General features: G+C 42.7%; 3 protein-coding genes across 14 annotated transcripts in view; all 3 read right to left on the reverse strand.

The window, feature by feature from the left end:
• Positions 1 to 26,785, reverse strand: part of LOC126027838 (protocadherin gamma-C5) — a 200,918-nt gene that overhangs the window by 60,304 nt on the left and 113,829 nt on the right. Inside the window, exon 1 of one of the 12 annotated variants that reach the window (XM_049786871.1) lies at positions 22,474 to 23,016. The exons of the other annotated variants lie outside the window; for them this stretch is intronic. Within the exon in view, the coding sequence (XP_049642828.1) occupies positions 22,474 to 22,908 (435 nt within the window). The 5' untranslated portion in view covers positions 22,909 to 23,016. Of the gene's footprint in view, positions 1 to 22,473; positions 23,017 to 26,785 lie in introns of those variants that run through there. 12 annotated transcript variants of the gene reach the window in all.
• On the reverse strand, positions 980 to 3,581 carry LOC126027846 (protocadherin gamma-A12-like). Its single transcript, XM_049786882.1, has one exon. The coding sequence runs from the start codon at positions 3,413 to 3,415 to the stop codon at positions 980 to 982; it is 2,436 nt and encodes an 811-aa protein (XP_049642839.1). The 5' UTR covers positions 3,416 to 3,581.
• Positions 6,366 to 16,246, reverse strand: LOC126027490 (protocadherin gamma-A11-like). The gene is made up of 2 exons (XM_049786499.1): positions 13,826 to 16,246; positions 6,366 to 6,758 (listed from the first exon to the last, which is right to left on the reverse strand). The coding sequence occupies exons 1-2, from the start codon at positions 16,244 to 16,246 to the stop codon at positions 6,366 to 6,368; spliced, it is 2,814 nt and encodes a 937-aa protein (XP_049642456.1).

The following is a 26,785-nucleotide window of genomic DNA, read 5'->3' on the forward strand; positions in this document are numbered from 1 at the left end:
GCTACCACCACCACCACCACCACATCAAGAACATATTAACAATTGAAATGGTACAAACTAATTGAGAAACACACATACATTATATTCCTAAAGTTTATAACCTGGTTAACACTTTTGAGTCTTTCCTCATGATAAGACTTATACAGATTGTGTATTTTAGTGAGAAATAAACTCACCATACTTGTCAAGTTCATGAATGATCTGAGATCATGAAATGACTTTGGTCAATAAAGCACACTATGTGAATTGATGGTAATTTCACGTATCCCATTAATTTAAAATGTATTTAAAAATTAATATATGAGTTTGTATAGTACAGCAGGTAGGGTTTAACTGTGCATGCAGCCAACCCGAATTTGCATTGGCATTCCACATTGGGCCCCAAGCACAGCAAGAGTAATTCTTGAGTGCAGAGCCAGAAGTAACTCCCTGAACATGGTAGGTGTTGCACAAATAAAAAAAAAATCTATATTTATCATTAAGTTAGATTTATTCCCTCAAGTTTGGGGTTGGAGATATAATAGAGTGCTTGCAGTCAATCTTGGTTTGGTTCCTGGTACTGAGTCAGGATTAAGCCCTGCATCCCCCAGTGTGGGCCCAAAGCAAAATATACACAAATGAAAAGAACATATTCTAAACAGAAAAATTGGGATCGGATATTCAGCATAAAAGTTTTGTGGCCAATGGTGAGTCAACTATAGGCAGAAAGAGTTGTAACTCAAACTATAAAATTATATGCATCATTAAAATACTTTATAAAATATATTCATTTTTTCTTGAAACTAGGTATTAAATGTTTCCTGAGATTATTATGCTTATTGTAGAATACAAAATAGAAACTGAATATAAAATTGTCTATAAAATGATTTAAGGTAGTGTAAGGGAATTTTATTGGTTTCTGCCATATATATGAATTCAATAATATTTGCTTATGACGTATGAATATAGTTATATTTTTTTTCAAAGTTCATATAAGACTTTATAGACTCACCTGAGTTACTGCATGATCATCTCTAGAAGATACTAAATCACCTGACACCAAAAGAGGTTCACTTTTCTCACAACTCTCTTGGCTGATGAGGGTGTCAGCATAGTTGGGCTGTGGGAAGATCAGGTGACTTTTGCGCGAGTCTGCAGTCAGGGACACCTCATGCGAGTAGGTCTGCAGGAAAGCCCTGACCCCGTCCACGCCCACAAAGTGCGAGGCAGGCACGCCAGCCAATCCGCTTGCAGAAGCCTGCAGCAGGCGCGATGAGTGCCAGCGCCTCAGCCTGAGTGCCAGCAGCATGATGACAAAGGCCAGGAAGACACAAGAGACCACGGCCACTGCCACCACCAGGTAGAGAGTGAGGTCTGAATCCTCCTGTTTGGTGGGAGCACTGATGCTGTCCAGGTCTGCCAGGACATCTGGGATGCTGTCAGCAACGGCCACTGTGAGGGTGACAGTGGCTGAAAGAGGGGGGTGCCCATGGTCCTGGACCACTACCACCAGGTTCTGCTTGAGGGCATCTCTGTCCAGCAGGGCGCGGGCAGTGCACACCTCACCAGTGTGCAGGCCCACAGAGAACAGCCCTGGCTCACTGGCCCTGAGCAGGCGGTAGGACAGCCAGGCATTCTGACCTGAGTCTCTGTCCATTGCCACCACCTTGGTCACCAGGTATCCAGGCTCTGCAGAGCGGGGAGCCAGTTCTACCCCAGTGGAGCCATCAGTAGGGAGCGTGGGGTATAGGATCTCAGGAGCATTGTCATTCTGGTCAAGCACAAATATACTCAATGACACATTGCTGCTGAGTGGCGGGTTGCCACTGTCCCGTGCTATCACCCACAACTGCAGGTCACGGAACTGTTCATAGTCGAAGGAGTGCAGTGCATAGAGGACGCCTGTGTCTGAATTGATGGAGACATAGGAGGACAGAGGTGCCCTCTGGACGGTATCCTCTACAAGGTAGTAAATGATCTCAGCGTTCTCTCCATAGTCGGGGTCATAGGCCCTCACTGAGCCTATAGAGGATCCCTTGGGATTATTTTCTGGTATAAAGGCGGAGTAGGAGGCTTGAGTGAATTCAGGAGGGTTGTCATTTGTGTCTGCCACATTCAATGAGACGTGTGTTTCAGTAGACAGGGTGGGACTTCCTCTGTCAGTGGCAGTCACAGTGATGTTGTAGCTGGGAACCAGTTCTCTGTCTAAGGGTGTGTCTGTTACTAAACGGTAGTAATTCCCATACGATTTTTCTAATTTAAAGAGGGGATTCCCTTTGATGAAGCAGACCACTTGTCCATTTTCCTCAGAATCTTGATCATTCACATTTAAAAGGGCGATCAATGTACCACTAGGAGAGTTTTCCAGAATGGAGTTGGAGAGAGAAGTGACAACTATTTCAGGTGCATTGTCATTCACATCTAAAACTGTGATCAGGACTTTGGCTCGAGCAGAATATCCTGCATTATCCATTGCTTGGACTTCCATCTCATAGAATCCTGATTCTTCATGGTCCAACTCCCCTATTGTTGAAATTGTCCCTAAATCACTATCGAGTTTGAAAACCTGGGCAGCTTTGCTATCTACATACCGGAAGGAATACGTCACTTCTGCATTGGCTCCTTCATCTGGGTCCGAGGCATTTACCACAAGTAACGTGGTGCCCAGGGGCACATTCTCTGGAACACTCACGTGATACTCGGCCTGCGCAAACACCGGCGCGTTGTCATTCGCATCGACAACCATCACACGGATGCTAGCGGTGCCAGTGCGCCTGGGGTCGCCTGCATCAGAGGCCAGGAGAACCAGGTGGTGAACTGCCTCTTCCTCGCGGTCCAGGGCGCTCTCCAGCACCAGCTCTGGGTACTTGTTCCCATCTGCTCCGCTTTGCACTTCCAGGGAGAAGTGAGGATTGCTACTGAGCTCATAGCTCTGGAGCGAGTTCTTTCCAATATCTGGATCCCAAGCGTGGGGAAGGGGGAACCTCATTCCAGTGGCTGCGTTTTCACTCATTTTTATTTCTAATTCGACTTCCTGAAAGTGGGGGGCATTATCATTAATGTCCCTCACTTCTACCAGCACGCCGTATATTTTCGCTCGATCCTCCACCAGAATTTCCAGATTTAATTGACACTTGCTGACCCCCACGCAGAGCTCTTCCCGGTCTATCCTGCCCGCGGTGACCAGACTGCCGCTTCGCGGGTTCAGAGCAAAAAGTTGAGTCCTACCTCTGGAGACGATGCGGACTCCACGCTCCTCGAGTTCCTGGGGTTCCAATCCCAGATCCTTGGCGATGTTGCCCACCCTAGAGCCTTTCTCCAACTCCTCGGGAATTGAATAGCGGATTGGGGTGCCTCCAGTTTCGCGCAGAATCCCCTGGAGAATTCCCAGCAGGACCAGCCCTTTATAGCCCAGGTGCAGCTGCGCAGAAATCATGGCCAATTTCTCGAGGATTGTTCCCAGTTCTTCCCTCGACCAGTGATGCCAGGAGCAGCTCTTTCGACCTCAGAATCCAACAATTGAGGAGAGGGGCTCCTCCATTCAGTTTCTTCTCAGTGGGCAGAAGATTGGTTTTTATTTCTCTGTGCTTTGTGCTTGGAGAGCATGCACCACCAGAGGGTTTGGGCTTTTCTCTCCCCGATTGGTGAACAGCGGCGCTTAGAGTCCTAATCAATAACTGCACAATATTGAACTCAGGAAGATTTGGGGGTTTTATTTCTTAAAGAGCTTCGCCTAGTGTTCTTCAAGAAGAGATAGAAGTGTAGCTCACAGTAGTTGTTTTAATTTCAGTGAAATTTAAAAAAAATTTTTTAAATTTCAGTGAATTTTGACATTCATTAATTTCAGTAATCTTTTTATTTCTTAACGATTTTAATACGCAACCACTTTATTGAGATTATCTGTTGGTGTTTTCTACTTTTCCAATGAGGTTTTAAGTGAATCTGAAGTTTCTATACATAATTTTAACTCATAACTTCAGTGACCTGCTTTATCGTTTATGCCACACATCGCTAAAAGCGATCTCTCTCTAGTAGTCTAATAAATGTAATAAACATTTAATTCATTTATTATCACTTAGTTACAATTTGGGGAAAATCTTTTTATATATTCTTAAACTTGACTAAATATTTGAAAGAACTCTTTTAACAGGTTGTCGGTACTAAATATTTAAAAAACAAAATTTCATGGTAACGTGGAAACCTAAAAATAGGAAACATTATTGTAATTATCACATTATCAAAATCATATTGGGCAGGATGTCAAATGAAATCCACACCTTAACATTTATAGATTAAAATGTAACATTCAACTCACAGTTCTTGGGAATAAAGGTAGCATGTCACAATTTTCTTAATAGATCATATATTTCAAGAGAAATATAATTTACATATAAGTACATATCTTACATAAATAAAACATAAAGTACAGTAAGGTCAGTTATCCAAAGAATATTATGAACTTGCCTTTATGGGGGGTCATAAATCTAATTCCAATTACTGATAAATGCTGACAATAAATTTGGAAGCCCATCAAAATACAATAAAAATTTTAATTGTGTTTTCATGTATTTAGAATCTAATTATAAGCATATTTAGCACCATAGCATAAAATATTCTACCTACAATATATGGTTTTATTTTGGGGTTACCTTTGGTGATGACTCCATGCTCAGAGGTCATTCCCAGAGTGGTTTGGAGGACCGTGAGGTGTTGGCAATCAAATCTAGATCTCCTGCAAACTAAGATGCACTCAGCATTGAGTGACCTCTCTGGACCTCTATTTTATTTTATTTTGGGAAAAACTGAATCACAGCCTATAGTCCTCAGGGTCTTTACCTGGCTCTGGGCTCAGGAGTGACCCTTTGCAGTACTGGGAGTCCACATGAGGTGCTGGGATGAAACAGAGCTCAGTCACATGTAAAGCAAGTGCCTTGCCCCTGTACTATTGCTATAGTCCTTCCAATTGATATGTTTTAAATAGAAAGGAAATCTAGTTCTGAGGAGAAGAATTAGTATAAAATTGACCTATTCATGAGTCAGAGTGATAGAACAATGGGTATTTATTTGCCTTGCATATGGCCCACTCAAATCCCTAGCATCCATAGGTCCCCCAAGTCCGCCAGGAGTGATTCCTGAGAGCAGAGCCAAAAATAACCCCTAAGCATGTCTGTGTGTGGCCCAAACAAAACAAATTGACCTTATTCAGTAGAAATCAAAGAATCCTTATTAGCAAATGTTAAGTTATCACTATACTAGTCCTTAAAACTTTTTCTCTTGCGTTTTCTTCTGAAGAAAAGAAACACCTACAGAAGCAAACATTTATGTTTTAGTTAAGTTAAAACTGCTTAAATTAGAGAAGACTCATAATACTCACTTTACACAATATATAAAATTTTGTATGTGCTTAAAGAATACATTAGGAGTTAAAAGTGAAGGTACTGTGCACATTGAAAAAAATAGAAAGTATTACAGACAAAGAAACCTAAAGTAGACACTATCAACTTGCCAAAATATTGGTGTGAAAATCAAACCAAACTCATTTACAATAAGTCATTCACTGTGGAGCCAGAGTGGTGGCACAAGCAGTAGGGCATTTGCTTTTCATGTGCTAACCTAGGATGGACCACGGTTCAATACCCCACATCCCATATGATCCCCCAAGCCAAGAGCGATTTCTGAGTGCATAGTCAGGAGTAACCCCTGAGCATAACCAGGTGTGGCCCCAAAAGAAAAAAAGAGTCATTCACTGAAACTCACGTGAACAGATGTGACTGAGCTAGAGATTAATCTTGCATTCTCATCAGGGACATTTACTACTGAAGTGATTTCATTGGAAAGATTTTGATCTTGAATCAGGACCACTTCTAGTGACAAAGTGAGAAAGTTAAAACTGGATTTCTGAGAACTGAAAGCAAGAATTGAAAGACAGGTTAAAAGTAGGAGTAAGGCAACGTTCCTTTGTTGTAAACGGGAGAACCCTGGTTCAGACATAGAACACAGGCCAGACTGAAAGCAGCCCTTGGTGGAAACAGCTGTCACAAGGCTATAGCCAGAACCACCATGAGAAGGAAGAGCACAGAAATAAGGGCCAAGCTCAGCTCCAGGTAAAACTGGAGGGTCACCCTGAGGGTCAGAGGCTTTAGGTTCCTTACTAAGCTCTGGCAGCACCTCTTGCAAGCTGTCCCTGAAAAACAAATGCAGTGTGGTAGACGACTGATCCCTATCACACACAGCAGCCAGCAGGTGTGGAAGCAATGAATCCTTGTCAAAGAGCACCTCACCAGTGCACAGCCCCAGGCTCACTGCCCTGCTAAGGTGGTATGTCAGCCAGGCATTGTGTCCATCATCTGCATCCACTGTCACCACCCAGCTGACCGGTATCTGGGCTATGAGGCTCGGTTCACCATGTCAAAGAGTGCAGAGCTGTAGGTCCTTAGGGTAGGGTGTAGCACCCTGGGAGTGTTGTCATTGAGGTCGCACACCAGCACGAGCAGGTTCACATTGGTGCTGAGACAGGCGTCACCTAATTGTGGATGGCTCGAGGTGTGAACACCATTCCACTGTGCAAGATCTGGAGGCCCCAGGTCACTGGCCACAATGGAGTAGGAGATTTGGCCGTTGAGACCCAGGTCAAGTTCAAAAGTACTGATTGAGGCCCATGGAGGATTATTCTTGGCCATATGGACCATGTAGGATGCCTCGTGGCAAACATGCACATTATCTTTCCTATGTCTTCCCTTATGTTTTGACGTTCCCTTACATCTAGAGTTACTCTTATGCTGGAGGAAAGGTGCTTATGGTATAACTTACAAATTTCAAAGTCTATGGGGTCTTTGGATTTAATTTCTCTACCTTGATGGTCTATCATAAAAATATATCCAATATCTTGATGTGTTCTGAAGAAGTACTTGATTTCTGCATTTATGTTCTCATCCTGGTCAGTGGCAGTCACTGCTAACACAGAGATGCCTGGAGGCAAGTTCTCCCTAAGAATAACTCTGTACACATCCTGACTGAACACTGGAGGATTATCATTGGCATCCATAACTTCAATCCTGATTTATGCAGTGCCAGTTTGGACAAGGTTGCCCCCATCCAGTGCAGTTAAGACCAGAATATAGGGACTTTATTGTTCCAATAAATTTTGGGTTCTCCAAAACTAACTCTGGGACATTCTTACTTTCAGTCTTCTCCTTCACCATCAGAGAGAAATACTCATTCTAGCTGAGTTGGTAATTCTGGAGTTTGGCCCTATATCTGCATCAACAGTGGATTCCAAACTAAATTTTACTGAGCTCCTAGGATTACAAGTTCATTGATTTGTAAAACAATGCTGTCTTGGAGAATATGAGGCAAATTGTCAGTTATATCTTCTATCTGAAAAAATTCAGAGTTTTCTGTGCTATGATATCTAGGGGGCGGGACACAAAGGTTTTTTTTTGGGGGGGGTACAGAACTACTCCCAATCTATTCAATCATTAAAAGCATTTTCATTCTCTGTGTTCACAGTAATGTTTTTATGCACTTACTCTCAGATTTAGAGTAAATAAATACCAGTCATGCAACCTCAGGTCCTCAGCAATTTTCTCCATCATAGAGACCTAACCTAGGCCATTTTTCTGTAATAGAGTAGCAGATCTGCTGGTAAAGTGCTCAACAATACAAAGACAGCAGGAAGAAAAAGAGTACTTGTCTGCCCTATGCCCCCCCCCTTTTTTTTTCTCTCTGTGCTGCTGGAGCTGTGCAATGCTTATTTTCTTCCACTGTATAGAAAACTCAATGGTCCCAGTTTGAAGGCATTTAGTTTTGTATACTGGAATCAGATTTGTTGAGCAGAGGCCCTGAGTCTCATTATTTTTCTACTTGTTTCTTTGTGCAGAAAATCCCATGTAGGTGCCAAACTCAGTGCCTTATTATTATTATTATTATTATTATTATTATTATTATTATTATTATTATTATTTTGGTTTTTGGGTCACACGCAGTGGCACTCAGGGGTTATTCCTGGCTCTGCATTCAGAAATCACTTCTGTTAGGTACAGGGGACCATATGGGATGCCGGGAATCGAACCAGGGTCTGTCCTGTGTAGGCCATGTGCAAGGCAAATGCCCTACTGCTATGCTATCTCTTCAGCTCCCAACTCAGTTCTTGAAGCACATTGGCCAACAGTGGTGCTCAGAGTCAATTTAGAAAACTGCACTCATCAGCCTCACAAATAATGGAATTACATATTCCAACAGTTATATGAGACTGATGTATGGCAATGGTTAATTTATGTATTCTGGATATGTCTATTTTTCAGTGTTTGCCTTTACAAAAAATAATTTAGTTATAGCACCTATGGAAGTCATTAATCAGTAATAAGAAAAGCATGTGTTTTTCTTTTTTTATATATTTTATTTAAACACCTTGATTACATACATGATTGTGTTTGGGTTTCAGTCAGGAAAGCATGTATTTTTCTAATCAGAGGAAAGGGACATAATGAAAGAAGAAAGAGCTTATTTTTTTTCTCCAGACCAAGAAAAAAGGAAAACCATATGTGAAAATGACCTCACTATGTGATATGGGGGAAAATTGACAATTAAAAAATAATACCAAGTATTAGCTTCGTTTTGTTGTTCAAATAATTTACCTCTTTCTTTTACCAACCAAAACTGGAGGAAAGTAAAGTCAGAATAAGGATGCTCAATGCCAGAAAATTTTGTTACTTAAAAATACATTTATAGAAAGGACTTCTGCTTTTATACTTTCATCATAAACATACTCTAGTGAGTTACCATAGGAATATAATGATTTAAAATATGGGTCTTATTTTTTTACCCTTGTACTTCTGTATCATATGTTGAACCTTAATGGAACTTTCTTGCTGTTGTGTATGTAAATATTTTGGGGGATTACTATGTTACTCACCCTAAACTGATTGGTGATTGTGCCCTACCCTAGGGTGTGACCTGGCATTCTGCCCCCACCCTAGGGTAGTACCTGATTCTGCTTCCACCATTGGTTGGTATCTGATCCCACCATTGGGTGGTACCTGACTCTGGGGGATAAAAACAAGGGTCTGTGGAAGGCCGAGGCTTTTTTGCTGGAACTGAGGCTGAGTCTTTGGACTTCAGTCTTGTCCACCAAATAAAGCTAATATTTCCACGAGCCTGACTGTCTGCGAGCTGTTTACCCGCCGTTTCACCTCAGAACCGTCGGCTAGACAGGGTGGCAGACGCGTGCTCCGAGCTGGAAGAGAAAGGCCTCATCCTCCATCCCTCCATCAGTTAACCTCTTCAGGGGCTGACTTGCAACAGCTTGCTACCTTGGAATTGATATAATCTTTTTAACCTTAGATTTGAAAATCAGTTCTCCCTTTTTATTCTTTAATGTCTTTGTTGTCAGCTTCTATGTATGATATATGTGTATATGCAAATACACATATTTGTTCAGATTATGCATATGTAAATGTATAGAACCTTCTTCATTCAACATTCACTTAAATCTAACACTATTCATCTAGTTTCACTTCACATAAATGCATAAAATTTATTTTGCTGTTTGGAATTCATTAGTACACATTCTACCTCTGTACCATAAAATTTTTTTTTCATGATTTCAAGTAAAACCTATTCCTCTGTTGTAGGACTCCCATATCTAGTGAAGTTATTTTCACCCACACAATTAGTTACATTAAAGTTAATTCCTAATCAAGAAAGAAAAGTTTGAAAGGAACATGAATATGCAAGTAAATTACCGTATTTTTCGGTGTATAAGATGACTGGGTGATAAGACGACCCACTACTTTTCCTGTTAAAATGTAGGGTTGGGAATATTTGCCATATAAGATTAACTCTCTTTTAACGCACACCAAATGGAAATTAAAAAATGTAAGAGAAAAAGAGTAGAACCCTTAAAGGTTAACAGTATATGTTTAATAAAGCTAGTCTTTGGAGTGCCAACAATCATTTTACATTTGTCATTTGTAGTGAGTGACTGTGATTTTTTAATTGTGATCTACATTGAGAGCAGGGAGAGGGGGTTCCTCAAGAGCATCTGCATGGGATGCAATGATTAATAGGACAGCTAGAGGGAGACAGAGCACCTCCTCTGTATCCCATCAAAGCTGAACAGAGGAATGAGCACCGGAAAGCCGCATACCCAGCAGCTGAATGAGATGTTGCTCTCATTAACTCAGCTCTTCTGTGTGCCCTGAAAAATGAATCAGGACAAGCAGAGAACTGAGCACCGGAAAGCCACATACCAGCAATGACACCTGGCGGCTAGATGGGATGTAGCTCAGTAACTCAGCTCCTCTGTGTGCCCTGAAAGATTAATCAGGACAAGCAGAGGACTGAGTGATGATGCCTGGCAGCTGGATGGGATGCGGTGGTAAGAAGGGTGTGGATCACTTGTCCCTGAAGCTAGCTAGAGTAAGTTTGAGCATGCAGTATACCAGCATATAAGATGATCCCCAACTTTTAAGAAGTTTTTCATGGGTTTAAAAAGTCATCTTGGGCCCGGAGAGATAGCACAGCAGCGTTTGCCTTGCAAGCAGCTGATCCAGGACCTAAGGTGGTTGGTTCGAATCCCGGTGTCCCATATGGTCCCCCGTGCCTGCCAGGAGGTATTTCTGAGCAGACAGCCAGGAGTAACTCCTGAGCACCGCCGGGTGTGGCCCAAAAACCAAAAAAAAAAAAAAAGTCATCTTATGGGGCCGGAGAGAAAGCATGGAGGTAGGGTGTTTGCCTTGCATGCAGAAGAATGGTGGTTCAAGTCCTAGCATCCCATATGGTCCCCTGAGCCTGCCAGGAGCGATTTCTGAGCTTAGAGCCAGGAGTAACCCGAGAGCTTCCGGGTGTGACCCCAAAACCAAAAAAACAAGTCATCTTATCATAGATGTACATGGAATCTAGTAAAATAAGTCAGAGGGAGAGAGATAGATGCAGAATAGTCTCACTTATCTTTTTGTTTTAAGAAAAACAAAAGACATTTTTGCAATAATTCTCAGAGACAAAAAAGATGAGGGCTGAAAGGTCCAGCTCATGACATGAAGCTCACCACAAAGAGTGGTGAGTGCAGTTAGAGAAATAACTATACTGACAACTATCATAACAATGTGAATGAATGAGGGAAGGAGAAAGCCTGTCTTGAGTACAAGTGGGGGCAGGTTGTGGAGAGGGGAAATTTGGGACATTGGTGATGAAAATATTGCACTTGTGAAAGGGGATGTTCTTTACAAAACTGAAACCCAACTATAATCATATTTGTAATCAAGGTGCTTAAATAAAGATATTAATAAAAACAAAGAAAAAAGTCATCTTATCTGCTGAAAAATACCATAGGTTGAAAATCCAAAAGTGTAAAAATTTGGAGTTGAGAATTGATTATGAAGATGGCATTTGTCTTCAGATGCTCTATATTGGTCTTATTTCCTTACTTGACTTTCATGGACATTGCAAGATAATACCCAACTATTAATCCAAAACAAAGTCATTCCCCAATTTCCTCCTTTCTTAAACCTCTTCCCCTGACATGTAAAAGCTCATTGGATAGGTACTTTTGTCTCTCTTTCAACCTTCCATCTCCTGGTGGATGGGTATTGGTTTAAAAAAGAAAGAGACAGTGCTGGCTTTGGGTGAAGGCAGAGACTGCGAGGCGAGAAGCCATTGGCTCCATGTTTCTTTCCTGACTATCTTGGCTTATTAATCCTTTGCTCTGACCCTACCTTCTTCAGACCTGTCTGCATGGGGGATAGAATTATGGTGCTTGTGATCTCACAACTCATGAATTTTATATTACATGTATATATTTTATATAATTTTATATTACATGTATATATTATATATTATATATATTTATATTACATGTATATAACATGTATATCTAATAAGACAACTATGTTCTTTTGGGTTTCTGTTTGTTGGTTTTGGGATCACACCATATTTGCTCAGGGCTTACTCCTATCTCTGCTATCATGAATCAGTCCTGGCAGGTTCTGAGGACCTTACATACTGCCAGGGATCAAACCCTGGTCAGCCAACGGTAAGGCAAGCACCTTATCCCTTGTATTATTTATTGCTCTAGCCCCAGGGCAAGAAAGCCTGAACATAAAACCTTAGCCTACTTAAATAGAATATGAGTTAGTGAAGAGAATTATGATGGAATCTATGATTTATGGGTATACTGAAAACAAATATTCAGAGGAACATTTAACTAAATAAGTTATCAAAGGAGCTAAATATTCACTTCTCTTTTATTCACATGAACTACAAGATATTAAATCTGACAAATGTAATCATGTTTACCAGAATTTGAAAATAGCCTTTTTTGAGAATTACAAATTACAAAATTATTTCTAAGCTTGCAGCACTAAAAAAATATTTAAAATATATACACAGACACTAAAAGTACAAGCAAAAAAAATGGAAATAATATCTCCTTACCAATTATCATTTTCTTTTGGTTCTAGGTTACACAAGTGTTACTTTTGGCACAGTACTCAAGAGTTACTCCTAGAACTTTGGAACTTTTGGAGGAACCATATGCAATGCCAGGGATTTAATATGGGTTGGTTTCACATAAAGCAAACACTTTACCCATGTGCCATCTCTCTGATCCAATGATTCAGTTTTTACGGAAACACAACGAATAATGTCCAGAAGTTACAGAATTACCCCTGAGGAGCTTTAGAGGGTATGTAATGTCAGTATTCAAACTCAGGACCTCACATATGCCAAGCATATATACTATCACTTCAGCAACAATTTAATATTTTTCAGATTTTTATTATTTTATCATCTTATTATCTTCTCATTATTTTCTAAGAATATTCAAGTGACTACATTGTAGAAATAGAAAACATGTCTAAAATTTACCAAAAATGTATATTTCTGGGGTCAGAGCAATAGCACAGAGGTAGCGCATTTGCCTTGCATGTGACTGAACTAGGATGGACGTAGGTCCATCTGATCCTTGGTGTCCCATATGGTCCCCCAAGCCAGGAGAGATTTTTGAGCATAAAGCCAGGAGCAACCCCTGAGCATCACCAGGTGTGGCCCCAAAATAAAAAATTATATTTCCTGTTCAAAGAGTCTAATAATTAAAATATAGTCAACGTATTTGTTTAGGTATAAGAAATAAATAAGACAAAACAAATTATCAACAAAATGTAAGATATTCATGTCATAAACTAAACATCGAACACACAGAAGACCTCATATGTGTAAACATTTGCATGTATGCTAAGTGCGTATCGATAGATAATAAGTAAGCCAGAGAATGCTATGGATCAACTAGAACGAATTTGACAGTGAATCAAAATTTAGTAGAATATACTTCAAAATCAGTGAAGTTGGAGTAGAAAAATGAACAGTGTGAATCATAAAGCAAACCATGATAACTGAACTATATATTCAAAATAAAAAATATTCCTGTAGAAAAATAATTCGCAAAAGTTTTTAGAAAAGAGACTGTAACTCGATATAAGGAAAAGTATAGAAACCTACAAGTATTGCTCTAAATATGCAGAAATAGTTCATAGGGTGAGATATTAACCTTACATAGATAGAGCCCACCTCAGTTCCAATACCCAGTGCCACTTATGGTCTTCCAAACATCAGCATGAGTGACCCCTTAGTAAAGAGCCAAGAGTGCGATGCCATTTTTATTTTGGTTACAGGCCCCAAATACAAGCATATAAATATCTATGAACTGAATATGCCTCTTGAAATGATGCACTGACTAAATAGCCCATTATTTAAAACAAACACGAATTCAAAAAAAGCAAAAAAAAAAAAAAAGCTATTTGAAAGACTTGTGCAAAATCATCAGTAATAAAGTAGAAAAAATAAATCTCACCTGAGTAGAATCACACTTGCCTAAACCGGTAGCTAAATCTTCAGCTATCAAGAGAGGCTCGCTTTTTTCACAGCTCTCTTGGCTGATGAGGGTGTCTGCATAGTTGGGCTGCGGGAAGATCAGGTGACTCTTGCGCGAGTCCGCAGTCAGGGACACCTCATGCGAGTAGGTCTGCAGGAAAGCCCTGACCCCGTCCACGCCCACAAAGTGCGAGGCGGGCACACCAGCCAATCCACTTGCAGAAGCCTGCAGCAGGCGCGATGAATGCCATCGCCTCAGCCTGAGTGCCAGCAGCATGATGACAAAGGCCAGGAAGACACAGGAGACCACGGCCACTGCCACCACCAGGTAGAGCGTGAGGTCTGAGTCGTCTTGGTTGGTGGGGGCACTGATGCTGCTCAGGTCTGCCAGGACATCGGGGATGCTGTCAGCAACGGCCACTGTGAGTGTAACAGTGGCTGAGAGAGGGGGCCGCCCATGGTCCTGGACCACCACCACCAGGCTCTGCTTGAGCGCATCTCTGTCCAGCAGGGCACGGGCAGTGCGCACCTCACCGGTGTGCAACCCCACGGCAAACAGCCCTGGCTCATTGGCTTTGAGCAGGCGGTAGGACAGCCAGGCATTCTGGCCCGAGTCTCTATCCACTGCCACCACTTTGGTCACCAGGTAGCCAGGCTCTGCAGAGCGGGGAGCCAGTTCCACCCCTGTGGAGCCATCAGTAGGGAGTGTGGGGTATAGGATCTCAGGAGCATTGTCATTCTGGTCGAGCACAAATATACTCAATGACACATTGCTGCTGAGTGGCGGGTTGCCACTGTCCCGTGCTGTCACCCACAACTGCAGGTCACGGAACTGTTCATAGTCGAAGGAGTGCAGTGCATAGAGGACGCCTGTGTCTGAGTTGATGGAGACATAGGAGGACAGGGGTGCTCCTCGTAAGGTATCCTCGGCCAGAGCGTAAGTGATCTGGGCATTCTCTTTGCTGTCCTTGTCAAATGCCGTCACGGAGAAGAAGGAGGCTCCTCTGGGGTTGTTTTCAGGAATATAGGTAGAATAAGAGGGGTGAGCAAAGGTGGGTGGATTATCATTGTCATCTGCCACGTTCAGTGAAATATGAGCTTCTGTAGATAAAGGTGGACTTCCCTGATCTGTGGCTGTCAACGTTATATTATAGCTCTGGACCTGCTCCCTGTCCAGTTCTCTATTTGTTATTAACTTATAATAATTCCCATAAGTCTTTTCTAATTTAAAAGGTAGATTGTTAGGAATGAAACAGAAGACTTGCCCATTTTTCCCAGAGTCTCGATCTTGTACATTTAGAAGGGCAATTACTGTACCTGGAGGAGAATTTTCCAGCACTGAGTTAGTAGAAGAAGTGATAGTGATTTCCGGAGCATTATCATTCACATCCATGACTGTAACCAACATTTTAACAGTGGTGGAGAGACCTCCTCCATCTTGGCCTCGGATTTCCATTTCATAGGATCTACATTTTTCAAAATCCAGAGATCCCCGTATTAGAACTTCGCCTGACCTCGAATCCAAATGGAATGTTTCAGATGCCTTGCGGTCCATATTAGGGAATGAATACTCTACTTCTCCATTGATTCCCTCATCGGGATCAGTTGCATTGACAATGAGAACCCGGGTTCCAGAGTTAAGGTTCTCAGGGATGTTCACTTGATACACAGACTGTGTAAACTTTGGCACATGGTCATTGACATCGAGGACCAACACACGGATGGGAACCGAGCCCTGGCGGACGGGCTCTCCTCCATCTAAGGCTGTGAGGACTAGATGGTGAATAGCCTTTTTCTCCCTGTCCAAGCTCCCCTCCAGCACGAGTTCTGGGTTATTGGCCCCATTGGTTCCGCCTCGCATTTGCAAGGAAAAGTAACTATTTTGGCTGAGCTGGTAGCGCAAGAGGGAGTTCACGCCCACATCCGCATCCCTCGCGATAGGAAGGGGAAATCTGGATCCAGGAGTTGCTTGCTCGCTGATTTTTATCTCTATCCCCTCCTCCTGGAAGCGGGGGGCATTGTCATTAATATCCACGATCTCCACCTCCACGCCGTAAATCTTCAGAGTGTCCTCCACTAGTATTTCCACATTCAACAAACAAGAAGCTTCTGTCTCACAGAGCTCCTCCCGGTCTATCCTGCCCCCTGTGATCAAGCTGCCACTTCGCGGATTCAGAGCGAAAAGCTGCGTCTTCCCTTCAGAGACAATGCGCACTCGGCGCTCCTCCAAATCCCAGGGCTCCAGCCCCAGATCCTTGGAAATATTGCCCACGAAGACGCCTTTGGCCACCTCTTCGGGTACTGAGTACCTGATCCGCCGGGCCCCAGCCTCCTGCGACATCCCCATGGAGATGCACATCAGAAGTCCGCTGCAGGTCAGACGCAGTAGCCGGTTCGCCATGGCAGCAGCTGAGTCTTTATTTCGGGGGCTTCTTGAGTCGTTTGCTCTAAATCTACAACGTCCCGAGCCGCCTGCATCCGAAATGTACCAGAGAGCCAAGGGGGAATGCTTTAAGTTTCCAGCGTCAGAATCCGTGAGTAACCATCGCTTTCTGCTTTTGTGTAGTAGAAGTGGAGGGAGGGAGGGACTCGAGCGCGCTTTCCCATTCCGCCATTGGTGAACAGCGGCGCCTAGAGCCCAATCTTATGATTGCAACAAGTAACGGAAATTTCATCCGATGAAGTGAAAGGGTTGTTTTTTACTTACCTCTTCAGAGAATCATGCATATTTATAAAGTTTAAAATTGTATGTAAAATAGCCATTTAAGTTATATGAAATGTTCACCCAGAGCATTTGTGAAGAAGGAAACTGTTACTATTAGTTTTCTGTTAATCATCTATATTTTACAATAGTATTCTTTTATACTTGACTGTTGCTACATCATGCTCACACCAGACTGCTAGACTCCCTCTATGGAAAGGAAAGTATTAAAAGGGCTTCTTTTGGGGGGGGGTTTGGGCCATACCCAAAGGCGCTCAGAGGTTACTTCTGGCTTTGCACTCAGAAATTGCTCCTGGCAGGCTCTGGGGACCATATAAAATGGTAGGAATAGAACTCAGGCCTGTCCCAGGTCACCCGCTTGTAAGGCAAACGCCCTACATCTGTGCTATTGCTCTAGCCCAAAAGAGCTTCTTTAATTAGAATTTTTCAAGCCATTAACCAGAAAACTTACAGACTGGATTTGTTCCCTATTGATGTTTACTGACTTAAGTGAGGACGATATGTGGATGTAGAAATAGTTCCAAAAATAGAATAGATAGAATGTCTGAATATACTTCTTAAAATTAAAGATAAAACGTTTGAGAAAAATTGAAAGGTACTAAGTTGTCCTTTAAAATATCAAAATAAAACTTAACTATATTGGGCTGTATTAATAGTACAGTTAGAAGAGCACTTGCCTTGCATGTAGCTAACCCTAATTCGATTCCCAGCACCACATATGGTGTCCCAAGCCTGTCAAACAATCACGCCTGAGCACCCACTTATATATTTAATTTACATCTGTTAATATATATAGTATATTTATTTTTAATTAATTATAAATATATACTTATACCATATTATTTAGAAAAATTAAAGAATCATTTTATAATGGTTCTTAAGCAAAAGTCATATTATTTCATATAAATATCACTAGAGTTCTCTCTACATATTTTATAATAAATACCTTTGGCAGCAAAGGTCACTTTATTCTTAACAGTTATGTGCAGGGCTGGAGAGAGGAGAGAGAGAGAAAGAGAGAGTACAAGGACTCAGGAACTAGCCTTGCATCTGGAACTATATAGTCCAGAGTAGGACTGGGAACCACAACCACAAAGAACCAAGAATAACCTCCTAGCATTACAGGGCTTGGCAAGCGGTATGCACATTGAACCTATGTTTATTTTAGAAATCTCATCCAGAAGTTGAAGGTAGAATCTTTAAATAGCACTATATTAGAAAATATCGGCACACTGGGACATACAGGTATTATTTTAATATACCTACTTAAAGGGCGTCTTATCTATTATAACATTAGGAGTTAAAACGTTAGCACTCAACAGCACTGCAGAACTATCTTTGTTGAGAGTATCTTTTTGTTGTTGTTGTTGTTGTTGTTTGGGTCACACCCGGCAGTGCTCAGGGGTTACTCCTGGCTCTGCACTCAGAAATCGTCCCTGGCGGGCTCGGGGGACCATATGGGATGCCAGGATTCGAATCACTGTTCTTCTGCATGCAAGGAAAATGCCCTACATCCATGCTATCTCTGCAGCCACTGTTGAGAATATCTTGTGTGGCTTGACAGTGGTCAATAAATATGAGAGTTGAATTCTGCATTAGTTTGATGTCCAGACAAATTCTAGGTATAAAGGCAATGTTCTTTCACTATAATTGGATTATAGTTGGACTATAAATATATGATTATATATTTATATTATATAATTATAATTGAAAGAATCTCAGACTTGGAACAGAGAACAAACTCATAGCACTCTTGAGTGGTGGGGCTAAAGGAGTCTCTCAGGCTCAAAACAATGGCCAGAGGTGGAAGAGCAGAGAGGTAAGAGCCAATGCCTACAGCAGGTAAAACTGCAGCTCAGCCTGAGGGTCAGAGACTCTGGGTTCATCACTGAGCTCTGGCAGCACCTCCTGCAAGCTGTCCGCGAACACCAGGTGCAGCGTGGCGGTGGCAGACAGGGGAGGCTGGCCCCCGTCGCGCACAGCAACCAGCAGGCGCTGTCGCGCCGAGTCCCTGTCGCCCAAGGCGCGCGCAGTGCGCACCTCCCCCGTGCGCAGCCCCAGGCTGAAGAGCCCAGGCTCGCTGGCCTGCAGCACGTGGTAGGACAGCCAGGCGTTGTGTCCCGCGTCGGCGTCCACCGCCACCACCTTGGTGACCAGGTAGCCGGGCTGCGCGGCTCGCGGCACCGTGTCGAACAGGGCGGAGCCATCGGGCCCCAGCGCGGGGTACAGCACCCTGGGCGCGTTGTCGTTGAGGTCGCCCACCAGCACGCGCAGGCTCACGTTGGTGCTGAGCGCGGGCGTGCCCTGGTCGCGGGCCTGCACAGTCAGCTGGAAGGCGCGCAGCTGCTCGTGGTCGAAGGCGCGCTGCGCGAACACCATTCCGCTGTGCGCGCTCACAGACACGTAGGACGCCAGCTCGCGAGGCTCCAGGTCGCTGGCCACTATGGAGTAGGAGACTTGGCCGTTGGGGCCCAGGTCGGGATCCGAGGCGCTGACCTGGGCGATGGAGGCGCCTGGAGGATTGTTCTCGGCCACGTGGGCCACGTAGGACGCCTGCTGGAAAACCGGTGCATTGTCCTTCACGTCCATATGTGCAGGATGATGGTAGAACTGGAGAAGAGGGGCGACTTGCCCTTCCTTGTCGGTGGCTGTGATGGTGAGATTGTATGGTTGTATTCCTGAATCTACTCTCGGTCTAGGACCTTATCTGTCACAGCTTGAGTACTTATTACTAGATGAAAATCTCTCTCTCTCTCTCTCTCTCTCTCTCTCTCTCTCTCTCTCTCTCTCTCTCTCTCTCTCTCTCTCTCTCTCTCTCTCTCGGGTTACTCCTGGCACTACGCTCAAGAAATTGCTCTTGGCAGGCTCGGGGGACCATATGGGAACCGGGATTCGAACCACTGTCCTTCTGCATGCAAGGCAAACGCCTTACCTCCATGCTATCTCTCCGGCCCCAGATGAAAATATCTTATAAGAAACATCTCTTCCTTGATTACATATGACTTCTCCATTTTCCCCGGAATCTTTGTCGTGCGTTTTCAATAGAGCCCCAAACATTCCTGGGCGGGAATCTTCTGGATTTCGTCACAAAGTGAAGTAATGATTACTTCCGGACAGTTATCGTTTTCATCCAGAAGTAGAAAAGAATGCTCGGTCTTTTGCTTCTGTATCCATAAAACATCTTACAACTTCTTCAAAGTTCAAGGGCTGATGAATTGTATTGATCCCTGAATTGGAATTCAGAGAAAATACGTGCTGGGCTTTGTTAGCCACACAGACCAAGGAATAGGTGTTCTCTGCATTGGAACCTTCATCATGATCTGTTGTCTCTTTTTAAGGTCATGGTTATTAACTTGTGAATACTGAAATGTTATTTTAAATCTGCATCCACCTGAGTTTAATTTTAATGAATTCATCTGACATATTTACATTTTTTTAAAAATAGCTTCTCTAAAACCAAACTACTCTTCTGACATGGTAAGCAAATATATTTAATTATTTAAAAATCAGTACAGTACAGCAGTACTGGATGAAATGTTACAGTGGTTGCATTTTCAGTTTCCAGTATGAGTGGATCATTAGTTTGTAGCCAAATATAAACTAGGGTTTTAGACAAAACAACAACAAAAGGAAGGATAAGAAAAATGAAAGAAACTCGTTTTTCTTTAGTATTTCTCTTTGTGAGATAATTACCCTGAAGATGAACAGCAGTGACTAACTCTAGGTAGTAGTAAAATACAGGGGCCTAATATCCAATTTATATATTCTTCTGTCTTCAGTGTACATTTGAAAGTAACATGTAAAAGATACTTTAGGATGTGTATAAATATATTTTATAGCTAAAACATATCACTGAGGAGTTTCTTAAATATTTTTACCTCTTATCACCTTTGAAAGTATTTCTTGAAACAATGGAGGGAATAAGTCAGTGAGGTTCTAAACTCGGCCTCTGGGCACCAATATCCAGGCAAGCGCTGAAGCGCGAGTTGCTTCAGTCTCTAGCCTGGGATATTTTTGCGCAGTCAGTAACACACTGAAAGAAACCCCTTAAACACTGGGACTCTTGGCCGTTCAGACTCCTCCCAGCATACACGGATTTTATGCCCTAAGACTAAAGTCTCTGCTTGTTCCCCGGTGTGCCATAGTGTGCTTTTTCTCCTAACTGGAGGACTGGGACCCAGCGAGAAGAGCAGAGCGCAATGAGAAGGAGCTGTGTGCAGAGACGCCCCACCCGCAGATACTGCTTGTCTTCCTGCTGCCTTTGTCCTTACTCTGTGGTGGTTGTTGTTTTTTAACTATGAAGAGTGGAGAAATAAGAAACAGAAGGAGAAAAGACAAAGTTTCTTAACTTATCCTTTTATAAGCTCTCTAGAATATTTATTGAGCAAAGGAAATCACTATGTATTTCACCTAAAAGTATGAAGTTAGAATCACAGGCAAAAAGGAACAGCACAAGGAAGGGGGAAAAATGGATGGTACCAGAACCAAACAGTCGTATGACTATTGAGTAGAAATAAAAAAGGATCAGACTTAAACACCAAATCCAAAGTCAACAACAACAGAATCGATACCATTCTTCAACAAGCTATACACAGAGGGGACCGGTTATTCTAGCTGTCTGGGGGGCAGAAAGGGGGGATGCTGGGAACTGGGGTGGAGGGAGGATAATGTTGGTGGTGAGAATACCCATGATCCAATGCCACTATGTACCTCAAATATTACTGTGAACATTTGTAATTCACATTGATCACAATAAAGTTATTTAAAAAAAAAGGGGGGGACAGCCCAAGGGACAAAGATAGTAGTTGTCAATCCCAGTTTGAATCCCAGGTACCATATATGGTCCCTGAGCACCGCCAGGAGTCACTCCTAAGTACAGAGAGAAATAGCTCTCAAGCATCTCCAGAAGAAACCCCACAGTTTATGAACACACTGTGGACTCTTAATGAAATATTAATATAAATTTTAAGTCTCTCAAGAAAGTAATTTAAATGGCAATGGTTTCCACAAATGCTGTTTAAGAAAGATATCCACAAAGGTATATTACCCTTTTCTTTAGGAAGAACATTGAAAAATCTTGTATTTAGGTTGTTTTTTCATAAGGCTATTAATGCATTTGTCTCTAATAAATACCTATTCTTCCTAGACCTAAACTCAAAACAAGAATTAGGGTCATCTAAGGACTAAGGTTTCTGCAGGTCAAAGATTGAGTCTTTTGTGTGAAAGACCTCTTGAAATTGCCAGCATTGCATAAAAAACCCAGGGCTAAGTTACTATATATATCAGAAAGTAAAAACACATAAAAATTTTTTAGGGGCCAGAGTGGTAGCACAGCAGGAAGGGTATTTGCCTTGCACATGGCTGACCTGGGTTCAATCCCAGCATCCCATGTCCCCTGAGCCTACCAGTAGTAATTTCTGAGCACAGAGCCAGGAGTAACTTCGAATGCCACCAGGCATGGCTCAAAAACAAAAATGAATCAAATAATAAACTGTCAAATTAGGCTGAAGATATAGTAAAGGGAATAAGGCACATAACTTCAATGCATTTGTCAGAACCCTGGTTCAAAGCCCCAGAACCACATACGATCTCTTAAGCACTACCAGGTGTCTTTCCAGAGCACAGAGCCAGGAATAGTCCCCTCAGCACTCCTGTGTATCACCCATCCTGGTCTCTCCCAAATAGATCAAATTTTAGAGATTAGGATATAGCTAAGTGAGACTCTATGTTCAGTCCTCAACACCATAAAGACCAATTCTTACTCTTCAATGTTCTAGCAAGAAGCAAATGCCATTAAAGTCGAAGGAAGAGTGAAAAACATTGAAATTGTCCACTATTATGCTGGATCCTAAAGTAAAACCAATTGTAATTTTTTTAAGGATAGAAAAAGTAAAAATAGAACTCACTGGAACCAAAGGGGCATCTTCTATAGGAAACTTGGAATCATCTAACAAAGACAAAGGATCCTTTTTCTCACAGCTCTCATGGCTGATGAGGGTGTCCGCATAGTTGGGCTGCGGGAAGATCAGGTGACTCTTGCGTGAGTCTGCAGTCAGGGACACCTCATGCGAGTAGGTCTGCAGGAAAGCCCTGACCCCGTCCACGCCCACAAAGTGCGAGGCGGGCACACTAGCCAATCCGCTTGCAGAAGCTTGAAGCAGGCGCGATGAGTGCCAGCTTCTCAGCTTGAGTGCCAGCAGCACAATGACAAAAGCCAAGAAGACACAGGATACAGAAGCTAGTGCCACTACCAGGTACAAGGTGACACTTGAGGCATCAGAGTCCTGCTGGATCTCTGGACTGCCAAGGTCAGCCAGAACATCAGGAATGCTGTCAGCCATGGCCACCGTTAGAGTGACGGTTGCTGAGAGAGGAGGGCGCCCATGGTCCTGGACCCCTACCACCAGGTTCTGCTTGAGCGCATCTCTGTCCACCAGGGCACGGGCAGTGCGCACCTCACCAGTGTGCAGCCCCACAGAGAACAGCCCTGGCTCACTGGCCTTGAGCAGGCGGTAGGACAGCCAGGCGTTCTGGCCTGAGTCTCTGTCCACTGCCACTACCTTGGTCACTAGGTAGCCAGGCTCTGCGGAACGGGGGGCCAGCTCCACCCCAGTAGAACCATCCGTGGGAAGGGCTGGGTACAGGATCTCAGGCACATTGTCATTTTGATCCAGCACAAATATGCTTAGTGAAACGTTGCTACTGAGAGGTGGGTTCCCACTGTCAGTGGCTGTCACTTGCATCTGCAGATCTCGAAACTGCTCATAGTCAAATGATTGCAGTGCATAGAGGACTCCTGAGTCAGAGTTGATGGAGATGTAGGAAGACAAAGGTATCCCATGGATGGTATCTTCAGCTAGGGAATAAATAACTTGAGCATTCTCTTTGCTATCTGGGTCTAATGCAGTCACTGAGAAGATGGAGGCACCTCTGGGATTGTTCTCTGGAATATAGGTAGAGTAGGAAATGTGAGAAAAGGTAGGTGGGTTGTCATTGATATCTGCAACTTGCAGGGTGAAGCGAGTTTCTGTTGAGAGGGGTGGGCTTCCTCCATCACTGGCTGTTACTGTGATATTGTACAAAGATACCTGTTCCCTATCAAGCTCTCTTTTTGTCACCAATCTATAATAACTGTCAATGGACTTCTCTAATTTAAATGGTAAGTTTGCTGGTATAGAACAGGTGACATGTCCATTCTGTCCCGAATCAAGATCATGCACATTTAAAAGTGCTACCACTGTCCCCACAGGTGAATCTTCCATCAAGGGACTGAAGAGAGATGTGATGGTCACCTCTGGACTGTTGTCATTTACATCTTCTACTGTAATCAGTACTTTTGCGGTTGCAAGATATGCTCCCCCATCTTCAGCTTGTATTTCTAATTCGTAGAAAACGGTTTCTTCATAATCTAGATTTTCCGATAGTTTTAGTTCTCCTGTAATTTTGTCTAGTTCGAATTTCAACAATTGCGCATCAGGTATTTTTCGGAAAGCGTAGGTCACTTCACCGTTAGGTCCTTCATCTCTGTCGGAAGCCGTGACTATGAGCAGTTGTGTGCCCACAGGCACGTTTTCAGGAACACTCACTTGATATTCGGGCTGGGAGAAGACCGGAGCATTATCATTTGCATCGAAGACAGTCACACTGATGAGGACAGTGCCAGATCGGAGAGGGTCCCCCGCGTCCAAGGCAGTGAGGACCAGGTGGTGCATTGCCTCTTCCTCGCGATCAAGTGCATGCTCCAGCACCAACTCCGGGTACTTGACGCCATTGGGCCGGCTCTGAACAGATAGAGAAAAGTGCTTATTGGGGCTGAGCTGGTACCCCTGCAGGGAGTTCACGCCCACATCCGGATCAGCCGCTTCCGGGAGAGGAAAGCGCATCCCCGGGGCGACGTTTTCATTGATCTTGATATCTATAGTTTCTGCTTGGAATTTGGGGGCATTGTCGTTGATATCAGTAACTTCTATTTCTATGCCAAAAAGTTTCACCCTGTCTTCCACGAGAATGTTAAAATTCACCAGACAAGGCAAGGTTTGGGCGCAGAGCTCCTCCCGGTCTATCCTGCCCGCGGTGACCAGGCTGCCGCGCAGCGGATGCAAAGCAAAGAGCTGCTTCCTACCTCTCGAGACGATGCGGACTCGGCGCTCCGCCAGCTCCCGGGGCTCCAGCCCCAGGTCTTTAGAGATGTTGCCCACGAAGGAGCCTTTGTCCAGCTCCTCGGGCACCGAGTAGCGGCTGATCTGAGTTTCAGCCTCCCAGGGTTTGCCGAAGAAGAGGCAGAGCAGGAGCAGAGCGCTGTGATGCCGGCGATTCCTGGGCGCGGCCATTGTTCATCTGTCTCGGAATGGTCCCCAAATCCTCAGTAGGCACGCAGTGTGTTTTGGCCGGTTCCTTTTTCTTTCCTGGGGTGCAGAGAGTCTCTGTAGCATGCGAATCTTAAATTCTGAATTGATTTTCCCCGCGATCTCTAAGCTAACTCGTAGCAACTGGAGCTTTGTGTAGTTCCAAGCCCAGAGAATGGGGATTGAGCGCGGGCTGCTTTTCTCTCCTAGTAGGTAAACAGCGGCGCTCAGAGTCCTAAACTGTTAACTGCACCCGCATTATTTGTGATGGGAAATACTGCTTTATTATTTTCCTTCATATGTCATGTTTTTTTTTTTGGGGGGGGGAAGACAGTATTAGGGATAGAACCTGTATTTTGTTTAATTTTACATTATTTTTTATTTATTTTCTCCACTAATATTGTCAACTACTAATATCCTTTAATCAAATCTGTACGATTGCTTACTGGGGAATAAAGTGGAATGAAAGCTTCAATAAAATATTAAAAGTAACTCGTTAAATATGTCTTATCAAAACATTGTACCAATATAAAGATGCCAAGTTTGAAAGGTAAACTGTGATTATTTTAAGTTTCTAGCTGTTGAAAAAGGTTCATTGTATTTGAAATAAAGGTGTAAGTGTACAATTATATTTATAGGCATTCATCTCTGACTATAGGCGATATGTGCCTATCATTAAGTTATATTTTAGTTTAAACTTGTTGGTTTAGTTAGTTCAACTTGTTAGGGTTCAAGATTTATGAAAGATTTTCAAAATGTGTTTCAAAAATAGTTTCATTGAACCTCAACCAACTATTACTTGAATAATGTTTTTATGATAGGCATATATCAGAAGAAGTTAATTTTCCCTAATTAAATTAATTTAAGAAGTTATTATAAACTAAAAAGAACAGGTATATGTTGTAATGGGGCATATAATCATGGGAACTTAAGGATATATGTTCCATTATATACCCATCAATATACGAATGAGGAAGAGGAGTATGTACAAGAATATTAAGTGCTACAACTAAAACACAGTAAGGTTAGATACAGTGAAGTGGCCTATTTTATCAGAGCATTGTTGATAGTTTATTTTACAAAACCTAGTTTTAATAAAGTAATGTTTCAAAATAAATAAATATGTTCTTCACGTATTACCAGAGAATAAATGCCAGAGACTAAATCACATATTCGAGGCATGTGCTCTACCACTACTGAGCCACTCCATTTTGTTTATTTTTTATTTGTTTTGGGAGCACATTCAGCAGTGTTCAAGGGATATTCCGGTTCTGTGATCTAAAACAATCTCCAGTGGTGCTCAGAGCACCATGTGTTACAGGGGATTGAACCAGGTCTCCTGCAAGCAAAAAGTGTTCAGCACACTGAGGTATTTCTCCGACACTTTTCTGCATTTTTCAGGATGTTAAAGTAATGACTTATGCATCTTTATTTGTGTGTATGTTTAGTAAGTCAGAAACATTTCTCCCTCCAAGGTAAGGGGTTTAGAAATTTACTTATTTTTGTATAAAAAATAGGGTGTTATGTCATATGTCTCCAAGAATGAATCCTTCAAATGCATCACAATTGGACTGAAGTTGGGTGCAAAAAAGCATTAGTATTTCATTTGCTTCCTTAGAAATTCTGCATAGTACAACCTAAAGAAAGATGTTTGGGAAAGATCTGAACTCCAAAAAATATAAATAAATAAATAAATAAATAAATAAATGGGAAGTCAGAAGAAGTCAGTCAGAAGAACCAAAAGTTGAAGAGGAAACTTCCTCTGGTTTCTTTTTTTGTTTTAGTTTTATTTTGGGGGGTCACACCTGGCATTTCTCAGGGGTTACTCTTGGCTGTACACTCAGAAATCACTCCTGGCAGGCTTGGGGGACCA

This window comes from Suncus etruscus, chromosome 14, assembly GCF_024139225.1.
Source record: "Suncus etruscus isolate mSunEtr1 chromosome 14, mSunEtr1.pri.cur, whole genome shotgun sequence".
Classification (NCBI taxonomy): Eukaryota; Metazoa; Chordata; class Mammalia; order Eulipotyphla; family Soricidae; genus Suncus; species Suncus etruscus.

What these genes read in the sequence shown, in the direction of transcription:
- LOC126027846 (XM_049786882.1), bottom strand. Translation starts at nt 3,415, where the DNA reads ATGATTTCTGCGCAGCTGCACCTGGGCTATAAAGGGCTGGTCCTGCTG.
- LOC126027490 (XM_049786499.1), bottom strand. Translation starts at nt 16,246, where the DNA reads ATGGCGAACCGGCTACTGCGTCTGACCTGCAGCGGACTTCTGATGTGC. An exon ending in GCAAGTGTGATTCTACTCAG is followed by an intron (nt 6,759 to 13,825) that starts GTGAGATTTATT and finishes CCTTTCCTCCAG; the next exon opens with CATAAGAGTAACTCTAGATG.